Source organism: Zootoca vivipara, chromosome 6, assembly GCF_965207765.1.
Source record: "Zootoca vivipara chromosome 6, rZooViv2.hap1.1, whole genome shotgun sequence".
NCBI lineage: Eukaryota > Metazoa > Chordata > Lepidosauria > Squamata > Lacertidae > Zootoca > Zootoca vivipara.
The window spans coordinates 84,190,221-84,203,897 of NC_142589.1; the positions used below are offsets into that span (position 1 = coordinate 84,190,221).

General features: G+C 50.0%; 1 protein-coding gene across 2 annotated transcripts in view; it reads right to left on the minus strand.

The window, feature by feature from the left end:
- Positions 1-11,729, minus strand: part of JAK3 (Janus kinase 3) — a 30,316-nt gene extending 18,587 nt beyond the window's left edge. For both annotated transcript variants that reach the window (XM_035120212.3, XM_035120211.3), the window contains exons 1-11: positions 11,600-11,729; positions 7,018-7,231; positions 6,734-6,857; positions 6,392-6,503; positions 6,064-6,209; positions 4,903-5,194; positions 4,122-4,244; positions 3,315-3,472; positions 1,514-1,625; positions 330-516; positions 53-177 (exon numbers count right to left, since the gene is read on the minus strand). In XM_035120212.3, the coding sequence (XP_034976103.2) occupies positions 53-177; positions 330-516; positions 1,514-1,625; positions 3,315-3,472; positions 4,122-4,244; positions 4,903-5,194; positions 6,064-6,209; positions 6,392-6,503; positions 6,734-6,857; positions 7,018-7,231; positions 11,600-11,617 (1,611 nt within the window). In that variant the 5' untranslated portion in view covers positions 11,618-11,729. The remainder of the gene's footprint in view (positions 1-52; positions 178-329; positions 517-1,513; positions 1,626-3,314; positions 3,473-4,121; positions 4,245-4,902; positions 5,195-6,063; positions 6,210-6,391; positions 6,504-6,733; positions 6,858-7,017; positions 7,232-11,599) is intronic.
- Between the last annotated feature and the right edge of the window lie 1,948 nt (positions 11,730-13,677).

A 13,677-nucleotide genomic window follows, 5' to 3' on the forward strand; every position in this document is an offset into this window, starting at 1 on the left:
GATTTATGTGTTTTAGACACACGGCCCGTAAGTCCATCTTTCTCCCTCTTACCTGCACCAGATTCTCCGCCTGGATTTTTGGGAACACCATCTGGTTGACGGCCCTCCGTGAGGCGGATGGCGAGCTGGGCAGCTGGTGGCAGGTGCCCCCCCGGACGATCAAGAGGTTGGATTTTTCTACAGAGAAACAGAGGCAGAAGGAACAAAACATGGGGTCAGGAAGATTTGGGGCATCCTATGGCAGGATGGGGCCTCAGGAAAATGGAAGAGGGCAGGATCTATGGGGCTGCTGGCTGTACAATGTCATGATTTCTCTTTGCAGGGCCTACCTTTGGGCTGTGGGGGGCGCTGTGGGCCCAGCTGGATGGCGGCCCCGTCGGCCTGGAGGCTAAAGCGCTGGCAGACACCCAGCATCTCCCGGAGGCTGCAGAATTTCTTGGCTACCCCAGCAGTGGAGAAGGTGCCATCGCTGCCCTTCTGAATCAAGAGACTTTTGAAGTCCTTGCCGATGTCCGTCTGTGGGGTTTGGGGAAGCGGGGTGACCCCAGGCAGTGGGGCAGGGCAGGGCGGGGAGCAAGGGGGAGAAAAAAGGTTTTTGTAAAAACGGTAATTGCTTCCAAAATTAGGGTGCAACAGAAGTTGCAAAAGGATTTGCAATGTTTGCAAATGTTGCTTTGGGTTACTTTTTGGAATGAGTTTCAATGGCAAGTGATGCCCGTTGATGGCAAGTGACCCAAGTCACTCAGCTTTCAGATGGGTGAACCAGCAGAACTCTCTGCCACTAGATCCAAGCTCCAAATGATGCAGGCTTTTAAAAAGTATGCATCTGTTGACTCCCCAGAGTTTTCTGAGTCTGCCTCCAATGATGGGGGAGTCAGAGTGGAGGCAGGTCTCTGTCCTTTGAGGAATGGGTCAGGGGGACAGATAACCCTCTTGTATTTCAGTGGGTACTCTGAGGCAGACCCAGACTCCCTTCTGGAGCTGGGCATTCAGGACAGAGCAGAGTGGGGCCCCCCCACACCTCTACAGATGGGCTGCAATGGAGCATATGCAGAGTGCCCTTCCCCATGCTCTCCATGTTCAGAGGGGCGTTCTCGTTGGAGCTGTGCACACTTTTATGGCTATGCGCACGTAGTGCTCAAGTAGCATACGGTCAGTGCACACGATATGAGACTCTTAATCTCAGGGTTGTGGGTTCGAGCTCCACATTGGGCGAAAGATTCCTACCTGCATTGCAGCGGGTTAGACTAGATGACCCTTGGGGGTACTTCCAATGCCACAGTTCTATGATTCTAACCTGTATATCTCAACTGGCACGCATGAATTCACACAAGTGGATGTGTAAAGGCAGCTTGCACATGCAGGTCAGTGTAATTGTGAACATGTCAGGGTGTTGCCAGCGGCTCCCAGCTGGTTGCATCCATGCCTCCTCTATGGGTGCCACTAAGTGCCAAACAATATATGCATCAAAAGCTCACCCGTGGGAGCAGGCTAAGCAAGCGGGGCTCCTAACCTTGATGCAGATGGTGAGCAGGTAACTGTCAAAATCTTCTGGGCTCCGTCGAAGGACGTGTTCTACTCCTTCGTTCCGAGACGTTTTCAGTCTGTTTTGGGCGAATTCTGACCTGCAATTCAAAATTCAACGTAGGCATAGATTAAAATAATCGGCATCATTTGAAGCTGGGATCTAGTGGCAGGAAATTCTGTTGGTTCGCCCGTTTGAAAGCTGGGCGGCGAAACCTCCTCCCCACATTTGACACAAAATTCAGGGTTTCTATTTATTCATTTATTGAGTGTGTATATATATGTGTGTGTTTCCTTTTCAAGGCGGCAAATGCAGAGCCGCACTTGGGTGCAATGGCCCCCACCCCATTACAGGTTTCCTTTGGGGGCAGGATTCCCTTGGGAGCGTCGAGTTGCTCCCTGCAAGAAGAGGATGTTGGGCCTCCATTGGTGAGAGCCAGGGCTGCGGGTTTAATCCCTGAAAGGGACAACTGCCTATTCCTGGTCTGCAGGAGGTTGGACTACCGGATCCTCAGGTTCCCTTGCAGTTCTAAAGGTAAAGGTAAAGGTAAAGGACCCCTGATAGTTAAGTCCAGTCGTGAATGACTCTGGGGTTGTGGCGCTCATCTCGCTTTACAGGCCAAGGGAGCCAGTGTTTGTCTGCAGACAGTTTTTCTGGGTCATGTGGCCAGTGTGACAAAGCCGCTTCTGGCGAACCAGAGCAGCACATGGAAACACTGTTTACCTTCCTGCCGAGCGATACCTACTTGCAATTTGATATGCTTTCGAACTGCTAGGTGGGCAGGCGCTTGGACCAAGCAACGGGAGCTCACCCCGTCGAGGGGATTCGAACCGCCGACCTTCAGATCACCAAGCCCAATTCTATAATTCTAATTCTATAATTCCTTTGGCTATTCTGGGGTCCTTAGGGAGCTTCTAGGCCCAGAAGCAGGCTACCTGGATCCCGAGGTTACGTGGGGCATTTGTCCACTGGGGGAATAGGGTGCAATTGGCCTGATCCTGCAGGCTCTTCCGACATTCTTATGAATAAAAACCTTTAACGATCTGTGTCTTTTGAGATGCGGGAGCGATTGTTAAAATGCATCCCCCCCCCTCCTTGGTTTTAATGTCTGTATGTGGGGTTTGCTTTGGATCGCCCTGGGCAAGAAGGAGCGGATAGCAAATTTAATAAAGAATAACTGCAGTTTCGTAAACCGCCTTGAGCACAGTTTGAACAGTGGAAAGGCAGTGTACAAATAAAATGATGAGTGCAATAAATTGCCTCGAGGGGGTGTTTCAGAAGACAGTGCAGCGGGTTGGACTAGATGGCCGTGGGGAACCCCTTCCGACTCTACCATTCTATAATTCTATTAATAGCCCTGCTAGTTGATTCGAAAGCAGGTCCTGCCCAATTTTGGCCCCAGTCTTGAGGTGCCTTTTGGAAGACTTTATAATTCTGGGCGAGTGGACCACAGGCTTTTTCACGACACCCTCAGAGGAAGGAAGAGAGTCATGCGGTTTGCAGTCTGCGTCTTAGAAGGAACGACCTGAAACATCGCCAGCCCAGCATTGCCTGACGCCATGTCCTTCCTCCTCCTGTTGGTGCAGAGTCCCACCTGCTACTGGGGGTTGAAATCTATTCCTTCTAAGCTGGGGTAGCTCAGTTGTTACAGCAGAAAACTCCTCATCTCAGGGTTGTGGGTTCGAGCCCCACGTTGCTGGGGGTTGGACTGGATGACCCTTCAGGGTTCCTTCCAATTCTATGACTCTATGATCACCCCCCCCCACTCTGCGGGTTGTCTGTGGCTCACGTGATGGGTCCGTGGCACTGGTTTTCCAGGTCTTCTAGAAGCCTCGCGGGGGCGACCTCCCTGCAGAAATAGTGCTGAGCATCGACCGTCAGGCGGAAGTATCCGTCGACCAGGGAGACAAACGACAAGGCATCTGCCAGGCTGCCAAACTCCATCTCCTGCCGGAAAAGAGGCAAAATCACAATGTCCACCTTTCAACGGACAGACAGACAACAGGAAAGTTCAGCCACGTTGGCATTTCCAAGATGGATTTTTTGTGCTTCCTGAAATGCCACGCAGCCAAATTTTTCAGTATAAAATTTGCGATTTTGTCATTTCTCTGGCAAAGCAAGCCATTCCAAAATGCACTGGCCATTTTGTGGGTCAAACTTTTTTTTTTGCAAATAAGGGAAGGGGTCTTAAAAATATGTTTTTGGGGGGAATAATTTAGGAATAAGGAATGGTGAACCTTCTGCATGCCAAGCGAGTGCTCTGGCATTCAGCTATGGTCCTTTCCTTAACAAGGAAGCAAGATTGCAGTCCTCATGATGTGAATATAAGGCTGAATGAAGCTTCCTTGTGCAGAGTTCATCTAATTCAGTATTGTCTGCACTGACTGGCAGCAATATTCCCACTCCTATCCAGAGATGCCATTGGGGATTGGACCCAGGACCTTCTACATGCTAGAGAAGCTCACCCCTTCCCTGCCATAAATGAGCCCACGATGAACATAGTGCAGGGGGTTGGGCTGGATGACCTTTGGGGGTCCCTTCCAATGTCACAATTCTAATTCCATGATGAGTAAAAGCAACATGGTGGTTCACCTACCAGCACCCGGCTGTCTGTCTTCGTCATGCTGACCAGGCGGCTCTTTGCAGGTTGCCCATCACGGACAGATTGCTTGATGGTGATGTCGGCGATTTCGGAGAAGTCACAGAACAGGTGGGTTTCCTGAAGGATTGCAAGGGGGGGCACATGCGCCAAAAAGGAGAGATATATCTGGTTACACTCACCTTGAGGAGACAGGTGGGCTCTGCGCATGGGGTTTGTCACCATCGAGAGGCAGTATGGTGTAGTGGTTAGAGCACTGGACTACAACCTGGGGCAGTCCAGGGTTTGAATCCCCCAACTCACCCCTGAAGCTTGTTTGAGCGCCGGTCTTATCCCACCTTGGCTTATCCCACCTCGCAGGGCTGATGTGGGGACTAAATGAGTTGGGGGGGGGGAAGCCTAGTCCTCATTGAGCCCCCATGACGCCCCTGTGAGGTAGGTAGGGCCGAGAGCAAGCAATTGGCCAGAGGTCCCCTGAGTAACTGAGTGGGGATTCAAACCCTGCTCTCTCGGGTCCTAGTGCAGCGCTCTAACCACTATGCCATACAGGCTACAAGTTGGGCCTCCCTTCGCCTGGCAGCAACAGTGTGGGAAATCTGTGTGCCTTCAGTGGAGTTATTGCCTTGGATCGGGCTGGGAGGTAGAGTGTGCTTAGCGCTGGAGGCCTTAGGAAGGGGGTTGGGGCAGGGTCGTGAAAGGTGTCGCTGTGAGAACCCTGTTTGTTGTCTGGGGTCAGACTAGATGGCCTCTGAGGGTGCCCAATTCAGTCTGACCTCACCTTGGCACCACTGTGACTTGTCAAGATCCCTTTTTCGCAGGAGACGTGGATGGTCCAGGCAGATCCTGCCGCTGCCTGCGCAGGGACCCAAGCCTGGAAGGTCTCCTCGGTGGTGGCCCCCTGCAGGCCCTTCAGCTCCATGAGGTACTTCAGCTTGAGAAAGTGGACTTCGGTCTGCAGGCTGCTGACCTTGTGCAGCAACTGCCGAAACTGGCGCCGGATCCGCTTCCGGGTGACGAAGTTCTGCGCCTGGAGCTGGAGACGCATCTGTTCTGGGAGGCACAACTTGTAGCTGGAACAGAAAGACGAGAGGGGCAGGTGCGTGGGTGTTGACTGGAGGAGATGCTCCATAAACAGCTGAAGGAGCTGGGTTTGCAGCTGACCTCTTGCAAAGCTCAGCTTAACAGGCAGCTCAGCGCTTGCAGCACACATCCAAAGCTATAGCTTCAGCTCACGGGGTTTATCATTCTTGAAGTCTAATGTCCCGATCCTATTATCATATTACTCTATGCTGCCTTGATCAGACCTTACGTGGAGTACAGTTCTGGGCACCTCAGTTTAAGAAGGAGATTGACAAGCTGGAAGGTGTGCAGAGGAGAGCGATGAAGATGATCAAGGGCCTAGAAACGAAGACTGATGAGGAACGGTTGAAGGAATTGGGAATGTTTAGGGGATTATTTATACACCACCCACTCTGGGCGGCTTCCAACAGAATATTAAAATACAATCCATTAAACATTAAAAGCTTCCCTAAAAAGGGCTGCCTTCAGATGTCTTCTAAAAGTCTGGTAGTTGTTTTTCTCTTTGACATCTGGTGGGAGGGCGTTCCAAAGGGCGGGTGCCACTACCGAGAAGGCCCTCTGCCTGGTTCCCTGTAACTTGGCTTCTCGTAGCGAGGGAACCACCAGAAGGCCCTTGGAGCTGGACCTCAGTGTCCGGGCAGAACAGTGGGGGTGGAGACGCTCCTTCAAGTATACTGGACCCAGGCCATTTAGGACTTTAAAGGTCAGCACCAACACTTTGAATTGTGCTCGGAAACGTACTGGGAGCCAATGTAGGTCTTTCAAGACCAGTGTTATGTGGTTGGTGTTGGAGGCCGCTCCCAGTCACCAGTCTAGCTGCTGCAGTCTAGTTGCTGGGAGAGCTTCCTCTCCTTCTTACCTGATACTTCGGAAGATCTCCTCCAGGCTCCGTTTCCTCTCCTTGGACATCCGCAACATGTCTAGCACAGCAAGGCCGAGGCAGGTCTCCTGGTTCTCCATGGTCAGGGATATCTCCTCTCGACCGCTGATGAAATCGCTGCGGGACTGTGAGGAGGAAGGGGTCCATGGGAAAGAAACGTTCCCAAGGTCCCCGTAAATTTCATGCCCATTTCCCAGGATTCCCAGTTGCCTTGCCTTTGGGGAAAGTGGTTGCTGCAAATTTGTCACCTCGAGACCCTACAGGTTGCCGCTCCCGCCCCGAATCTAGGAGAAGGAGTTGTACTCACTTGGGCAAAGAGGTAGTCTATGGTTGGGTAATCGAGCACCGGACTGACTTGGTCGCTGGCCAGCCCACAGCGGAAGGATTTCCAGGACCCAAACCAGTCGGGGAAGAAAAATCTGCATGGAGAAAACAAGGATCTTTTGTGGGGAGGTTGGGAAGGTGTTTTGGCCAGGGCTGGTGGGAGTTGTAGTTCCAGGTGGCCATATTGGTTGGGGGCTGTTGGGAGTTGTAGTTCAATAGGGCCATATGGGTTGGTGGATGATGGGAGTTGTAGTCTGAAATATCAGGAGGGCAGCAACGCTGGTGGGTCAGTTAGCATAGTTGAGTTTCGTCAGCTGTCCCTTACCTGATCCGGTAGAGGAGCACTTGGCTGAAGGACTCGTCCACGGTGAAGACATGACTGGGCGCGTACCACCCCGAAAGGTCCTCTCTGGCCAGCGCAAAGAGGGAATGGCAGACAGGAAGGATTCCTGGTGAAGAAGAAGGCAGGTGTTAGCAAGGGTGGGTTTCCGAATCTGTGTTTAAGAGATAGTCTCCTGATGGCTGAGAGACTCTCTCCGCGTTTTGGAATGAGACACCCATCAGAGCCGGCGGAAAGTGACGCTCCGGCTGAGAAGTTTTCAAACTCACCACATGCTTTGGCTGCTGCGATGCAGAGCTCCTCCGCCGTGTACTCCCCTAAGGTGAAGTTTAGGGTGCCGGCTGAATCCGAGGCCAATTGTGCCACGTTCAGCTGGTGGTAGAGATATACCTGGAGGCCTTCTGTCTTGGAGAAGGAGAGGTTGCTGCTTCTGTTGCCGATCAAGGGGGTTTCTTCTTCCTTGACGGGAGGCATTGCTGAGACCTGTCGGAGGCGACAACACAACCCCCCCCCCTCAGTTCTCAGTCACAATTCAAGCTCAGATCCTGTGCAGAGGTGAAGTGAAATCAGTGTTCCGCCAAACTTTTTCTTCGGCTCCCATAAACTCATCCCTATGAAAAGCATTATTCAGAACAGCTGTCTGCACGACCCACTGAGGAGGATACTACAATCAAACCCAAAACTTTTGCAATCAATTTATTAAAAATCCCCTTCAAGCTCTTAATTTGGGGAAACGGACAAACTTCAGTCATTAATGCCAGCTTTTCAAATACTGTACATGCAATGTCTTCGTCAGGATCCCAACGTGGAACAATGCGGCTTGGCAAGAACCAACAGTCTCCCTAAGATTTTAGTTACAGGTAGGTAGCCGTGTTGGTCTGACGTAGTCGAAACAATAAAATAATAATAATAATAATAATAATAATAATAATAATAATAATATATTATTATTATTTATACCCCGCCCATCTGGCTGGGTTTCCCCAGCCACTCTGGGCGGCTTCCAACAGAAAAATAAAACACAATAATCTATTAAACATTAAAAGCTTCCCTGAACAGGGCTGCCTTCAGATGTCTTCTAAAAGTCTGGTAGTTGTTTTCCTCTTTGACATCTGTTGGGAGGGCGTTCCACAGGGCAGGCGCCACCACGGAGAAGGCCCTCTGCCTAGTTCCCTGCAACTTGGCTTCTCGCAATGAGGGAACCGCTAGAAGGCCCTCGGTGCTGGACCTCAGTGTCCAGGCAGAATGATGGGGGTGGAGACACTCCTTCAGGTATACTGGACCGAGGCCATTTAGGGCTTTAAAGGTCAGCACCAACACTTTGAATTGTGCTCGGAAACGTACTGGGAGCCAATGTAGATCTTTCAAGACCGGTGTTCAAGACCTTCTAGTAGCACCTTAGAGACCAACTAAGTTTGTCATTGGTATGAGCTTTCGTGTTTGTAATAAGGAATAGGCAGCATAACATCTCCCTGGCGGCACCAGCCTTACGGGATCTGAAATGCCTGCGGGGTCCTCTGCCCTGGCACCCCCCAGGCATTCCCTTCGTCTCTTGAAATGTGTCTCAAGTTTTACCCCCTGTGTGGTTTTTATGGGTTGGGGTGGGCCGTTCCTTGCATTTTTAAAACTGTGGATTTATCTTGGTATTCTAATAGGATTGTTCTGTTGTGTAGTTTAATTCAGGATATTTATGTTTCAACATTTGTGATTTTATTTTATTTTATCGTTGCAAATCACTTACAAGCCCGTTCTGTCATGAAGCAGTAAATAAGTGAATATTAATGAAATTAAAAAAATAAAATAAAATCTCTGCTACTTTGTCCAAGGGCTAAGACTGGAAGCAGATGCTTGGCTTGGAAGAACTTGTTGTTATACACAAAAATAAGAATCAAAACAAGAAGTTCTTGTTCTGATTCTTATTGGTGTGGCTTGGAAGAACGGCAAAATATACTGAGAATATACTGGTTCATAAAATCGCAAAATAGGAACACAGATTACATAATAAAACAAAAGCAAACTACTGTACTACCTCCCCCCGCCCCCCGGCCCACAAACACCGAATATTGATAAACCCAAGGCCTGGTTTCAGAGCAATATTTCTGATTGGTGCCAAGCAAGCTTCCCTGGGGAGAGCATTCCACAAGGGGGAGACACTGTAGGAAAGGCTCCTTCTGGCATTGCCACCCTCTCATGGAGGAGGCACACAAAGAAGCGCCTCAAAACAACAACAACAACAACAACAACAACAACAACAACAACAACAACAACAACAACAACAACAACAACTGTATTACTTATACCCCACCCATCTGAACAGGTTGTTCCAGCCACTCTAGGTGGCTTTTGACATACTGTAATAAAAACACATCTCCTTGACATGTGATGGGAGGGTGTTCCACAGAGCGGGTGCCACTACCGAGAAGGCCCTCTGCCTGGTTCCCTGTAACCTTACTTCTTGCAGCTCAGAAATGTACTGGGAGCCCGTGAAGATCCTTTAGGACTGGAGTTATAGGATCCCGGCAGCTGCTCCCAGTCTGGCAGCCACATTCTGGATTAGTTGTTGTTTCCGAGTCGTCTTCAAAGGTGGCCCCACGTAGAGCGCATGGCAGTAGTCCAAGGAGGAGATAACTAGGACATGTGCGACTCTGGCGAAACAAGGCATAGGCAGGGAGAACGCAATGCCCATGAATGACCTTGGGGGCTGGTCCCCGCTTCTCTCAGCCTAGCCTACCTTGCAGGGTCACTGTGAAGAGAGGGAGGAGAACCACACCCACCAACCACCTTGAGCACATTTGATGCAAACGTAGGAGATAAACACAACTAATATGGATCATCTTTGGAGACCCACTTCATGGTCTCTGGAGACGGATGCCAATGAAATAATACAAATTCCCACGAACGACATAAAGCAGGGATATCACTGGTTCCTGTTCTGATTGCCACTAGGTTGCAAAAGGGAGGAAGGTGGGCTGGCTGCCCTGGCAGATAAACAGGAGGGCGGAGGGAGTGGACAGCCCCTGGCATCACTAGTCCGGTAGGGTGCCATCGCGGCGCCCCCTGGAAACGTGCCACGCCCCCTGCGCCACGCCCCCACAGGCAGCCCGACATGCCCCCAGAATGTGTCACATCCTCACGGGCGGTGTGCCATGCCCCTGTAGTGCGTGTCACGCCCCCCAGGGCATGCGTCAAGTTCCCCCGGGGGGCGCCAGCCATGCCCCCACCTGCTCTCCACCCCCGGTAGAAGGCAAGTGCTGTTTTCTGCTAACAGCGATACAAATAATCATTTTGCGCAGAAGCCGGCAGGTCTGCTGTTTGGGCACGTCAAGAGCTGCCTTACAATCCTAGAATGGTGGACCCCAAGGCTCAGCCAGTCCAGGCTTCCCCAAACTCAGCCCTCCAGACGTTTTGGGACTACAACTCCCATCATCCCTAGCTAACAGGACCAGTGGTCAGGGATGATGGGAATTGTAGTTCCAAAACATCTGGAGGGCCGAGTTTGGGGAAGCCTGATCTAGTTTGGGGAAGCCTGATCATGGCCACTGGTCCCATCACCTCCTGGCAAATAGAAGGGGAAGAAATGGAGGCAGTGAGAGATTTTACTTTCTTGGGCTCCTTGATCACTGCAGATGGTGACAGCAGTCACAAAATTAAAAGACGCCTGCTTCTTGGGAGAAAAGCAATGACAAACCTAGACATCATCTTAAAAAGCAGAGACATCACTTTGCCGACAAAGGTCCGTATAGTTAAAGCTATGGTTTTCCCAGTAGTGATGTATGGAAGTGAGAGCTGGACCATAAAGAAGGCTGATCGCCGAAGAATTGATGCTTTTGAATTATGGTGCTGGAGGAGACTCTTGAGAGTCCCATGGACTGCAAGAAGATCAAACCTATCCATTCTTAAGGAAATCAGCCCTGAGTGCTCCCTGGAAGGACAGATCGTGAAGCTGAGGCTCCAATACTTTGGCCACCTCATGAGAAGAGGAGACTCCCTGGAAAAGACCCTGATGTTGGGAAAGATGGAGGGCACTAGGATAAAGGGACGACAGAGGACAAGATGGTTGGACAGTGTTCTCGAAGCTACGAACATGAGTTTGACCAAACTGCGGGAGGCAGTGCAAGACAGGAGTGCCTGGCGTGCTATGGTCCATGGGGTCACGAAGAGTCGGACACGACTAAACGACTAAACAACAACAATCTAGTCCAACCCCCTGCAATGGAGGGATCTCAGCTGAAGCATCCCGGACAGATGGCCATCCAACCTCTGCTTAAAGACCCCCAAGGAAGGAAAATCTACAACCTCCCGAGAGAGACCATTCCACTTGTATTGGAACAGCCTTGTACAGTCCTGCACTGGTCCTTTCAAAAACCAAAGTAAAATGCTAGTCCTCATGGTTATTCACCTGCCAAGCTCAGTACTCTCTGCACTTACTGGCAGTGGCAGCAGCGGCAACTCTCGAGGGTCCTGGTGAGGGGACATTCCCAGCCCCACCTGGAGATGGCATGGGAGATTCGAACCTGGGATCTCCTACATGGCTTCTCTCCAGATAATCCTGGAAGTGTAGTTTGTCCAGGGCGCTGAGAGATGTGTTAGCTGCAAGGTTTGACTGCCAAACCACTCTTGTAGCTCTGTGAGAAGGAATGGGGTCTCCTGGCAACTCTCAGCACGCTATACAAACTACAGTTCCCAGGATTTGGCTGCAATTCCTGCATCACAGGGGGTTGGGCTAGATGACCCTCGGGGTCCCTTCCAACTCTGTGATTTTCCATTTGTTTTGCAGCCAATTTCGCCATTTCAGCACAATCTATTCATTATACAAGCCATCTCTCTTTGGTTGGTGTCTCTTCCTCTTACCTTTCTGGGAGATCTCATAGGAAAGTCCTCCCAGGGATCCCAGGAGTGTCTGGGGCCAGAGCTGGGTGCTTAGCTTCCTTTGAAGGAGCTCAGAGATGGCGCAGGCCAACCTCCGAACGTCTGGTTTCGGAGATGAGATTTGCTGGTACGTCAAAAGCACCTGACCCCATTTCCTGTTTTCAGAGAATTTCAGAGGCCTGTGAGCCATTTCCTGTCGCTGCTGCCAGAGATGGTGCTGAGGACCACAGTCAAGGCAGGGGAGGGCGAGGGGAGGAGCACATTATTATTATTATTATTATTATTATTATTATTATTATTATTATTATTATTATTATTATTTTATTGAATTATATACTGCCCTATACCCAGAGGTCTCAGGGCGGTTCACAGAAAAGATCAACATAAAAATCACAATATATATAATCAGAATAAAAACAACCCAGTATCCCCACCCCCCTTGCAAAAAAAGAGCCACATTTTAAACAGGGCAGAGGATGTCAATCAGATCAACTAAAGGCCTGGTTAAAAAGGAACAGTTTAGCCTGGCACTTGTTGTTGTTGTTTAGTCGTTTAGTCGTGTCCGACTCTTCGTGACCCCATGGACCAGAGCACGCCAGGCACTCCTGTCTTGCACTGCCTCCCGTAGTTTGAATCCATTGCTCTGTGTCCGCTTCTCTGGAGCAGCAGAAAACAACCTTTCTCCCTCCTCTATATGACATCCTTTCATTTATTTGAACATGGCTATCATATCACCCCTTAACCTTCTCTTCTCCAGGCTAAACATACCCAGCTCCCTAAGCCGTTGCTCATAAGGCATTGTTTCCAGGCCTTTGACCATTTTGGTTGCCCTCCTCTGGACACGTTCCAGCTTATCAGTATCCTTCTTGAACTGTGGTGCCCAGAACTGGACACAGTACTCCAGGTGAGGTCTGACCAGAGCAGAATACAGTGGTACTATTACTTCCCTAGATCTAGATGCTATACTCCTATTGATGCAGCCCAGAATTGCATTGGCTTTTTAAGCTGCTGCATCACAGCAGCAATTCCTGCACCAAATGAAGGAAATGGTGAAGTTTCCTATAACTGTGACGGAAAAGCTCACCCATCCACTTTAAAGTCTTTCATTACAAGTCATTCTGCAGCCAGCCATTTCTTAGGAAGCACAGGGAGGGTTTATTCCTTTATTGTAAATGGAGCCTCACTCTGCCTACTCAGAAGTAAGTCCCACTGTAGTCATTGGAGTTTACGACCAAGTAACTGGGTATAAAGATTGTGCAGCTTTACACTGCAACTGGAAGCATTTTTACTCTCTGGTATGATCATTCTGTTTCTATTATTATTATTATTATTATTATTAGTAGTAGTAGTAGTAGTAGTAGTAGTAGTAGTATTTCCCGCCTTTTCCCCAGACAGGGATTTAAGGCTGCTCACAGCTGAAATCTTAATTCATTTGGTCCCTTTCCTCACATCTTTTTTCTTGGCTCAAGATGACCAATGTCAGCATGTATCCACTGCATTCAATGCAGCTTACTCCCGAGTAACTGGGCAGCCTTACACTGCAACCCAGAGCATTTTTACTCAGAATTTAGCCCCACTGAGTTTAATAGGATTTACTCTCTGGTATCATGTTCCGGCCAGAGGGACGCGGGTCGCTGTGGGTTAAACCACTGAGCCTAGGGCTTGCCGATCAGAAGACAGGGTGAGCTCCCGTTGCTCGGTCCCAGATCCTGCCAACCTAGCAATTCAAAAGCACGTCAAAGTGCAAGTAGTGGGAAGGTAAACGGCATTTCCGTGCGCTGCTCTGGTTTGCCAGAAGAGGCTTTGTCATGCTGGCCACATGACCCGGAAGCTGTACAAAAATTCAATGCATTCCTATGGGATTCGCTAGACGAATTTTTCGTTATAAGAAAAGACCCGTGGAACGAATTAAATTCGTCTAGCGAGGCACCACTGTACGCCGGCTCCCTCGGCCAATAAAGCAAGATGAGCGCCGCAACCCCAGAGTCGGTCACGACTGGACCTAATGGTCAGGGGTCCCTTTACCTTTACCTATGTTTCGGCCAGGTGGAGAAGGTTTG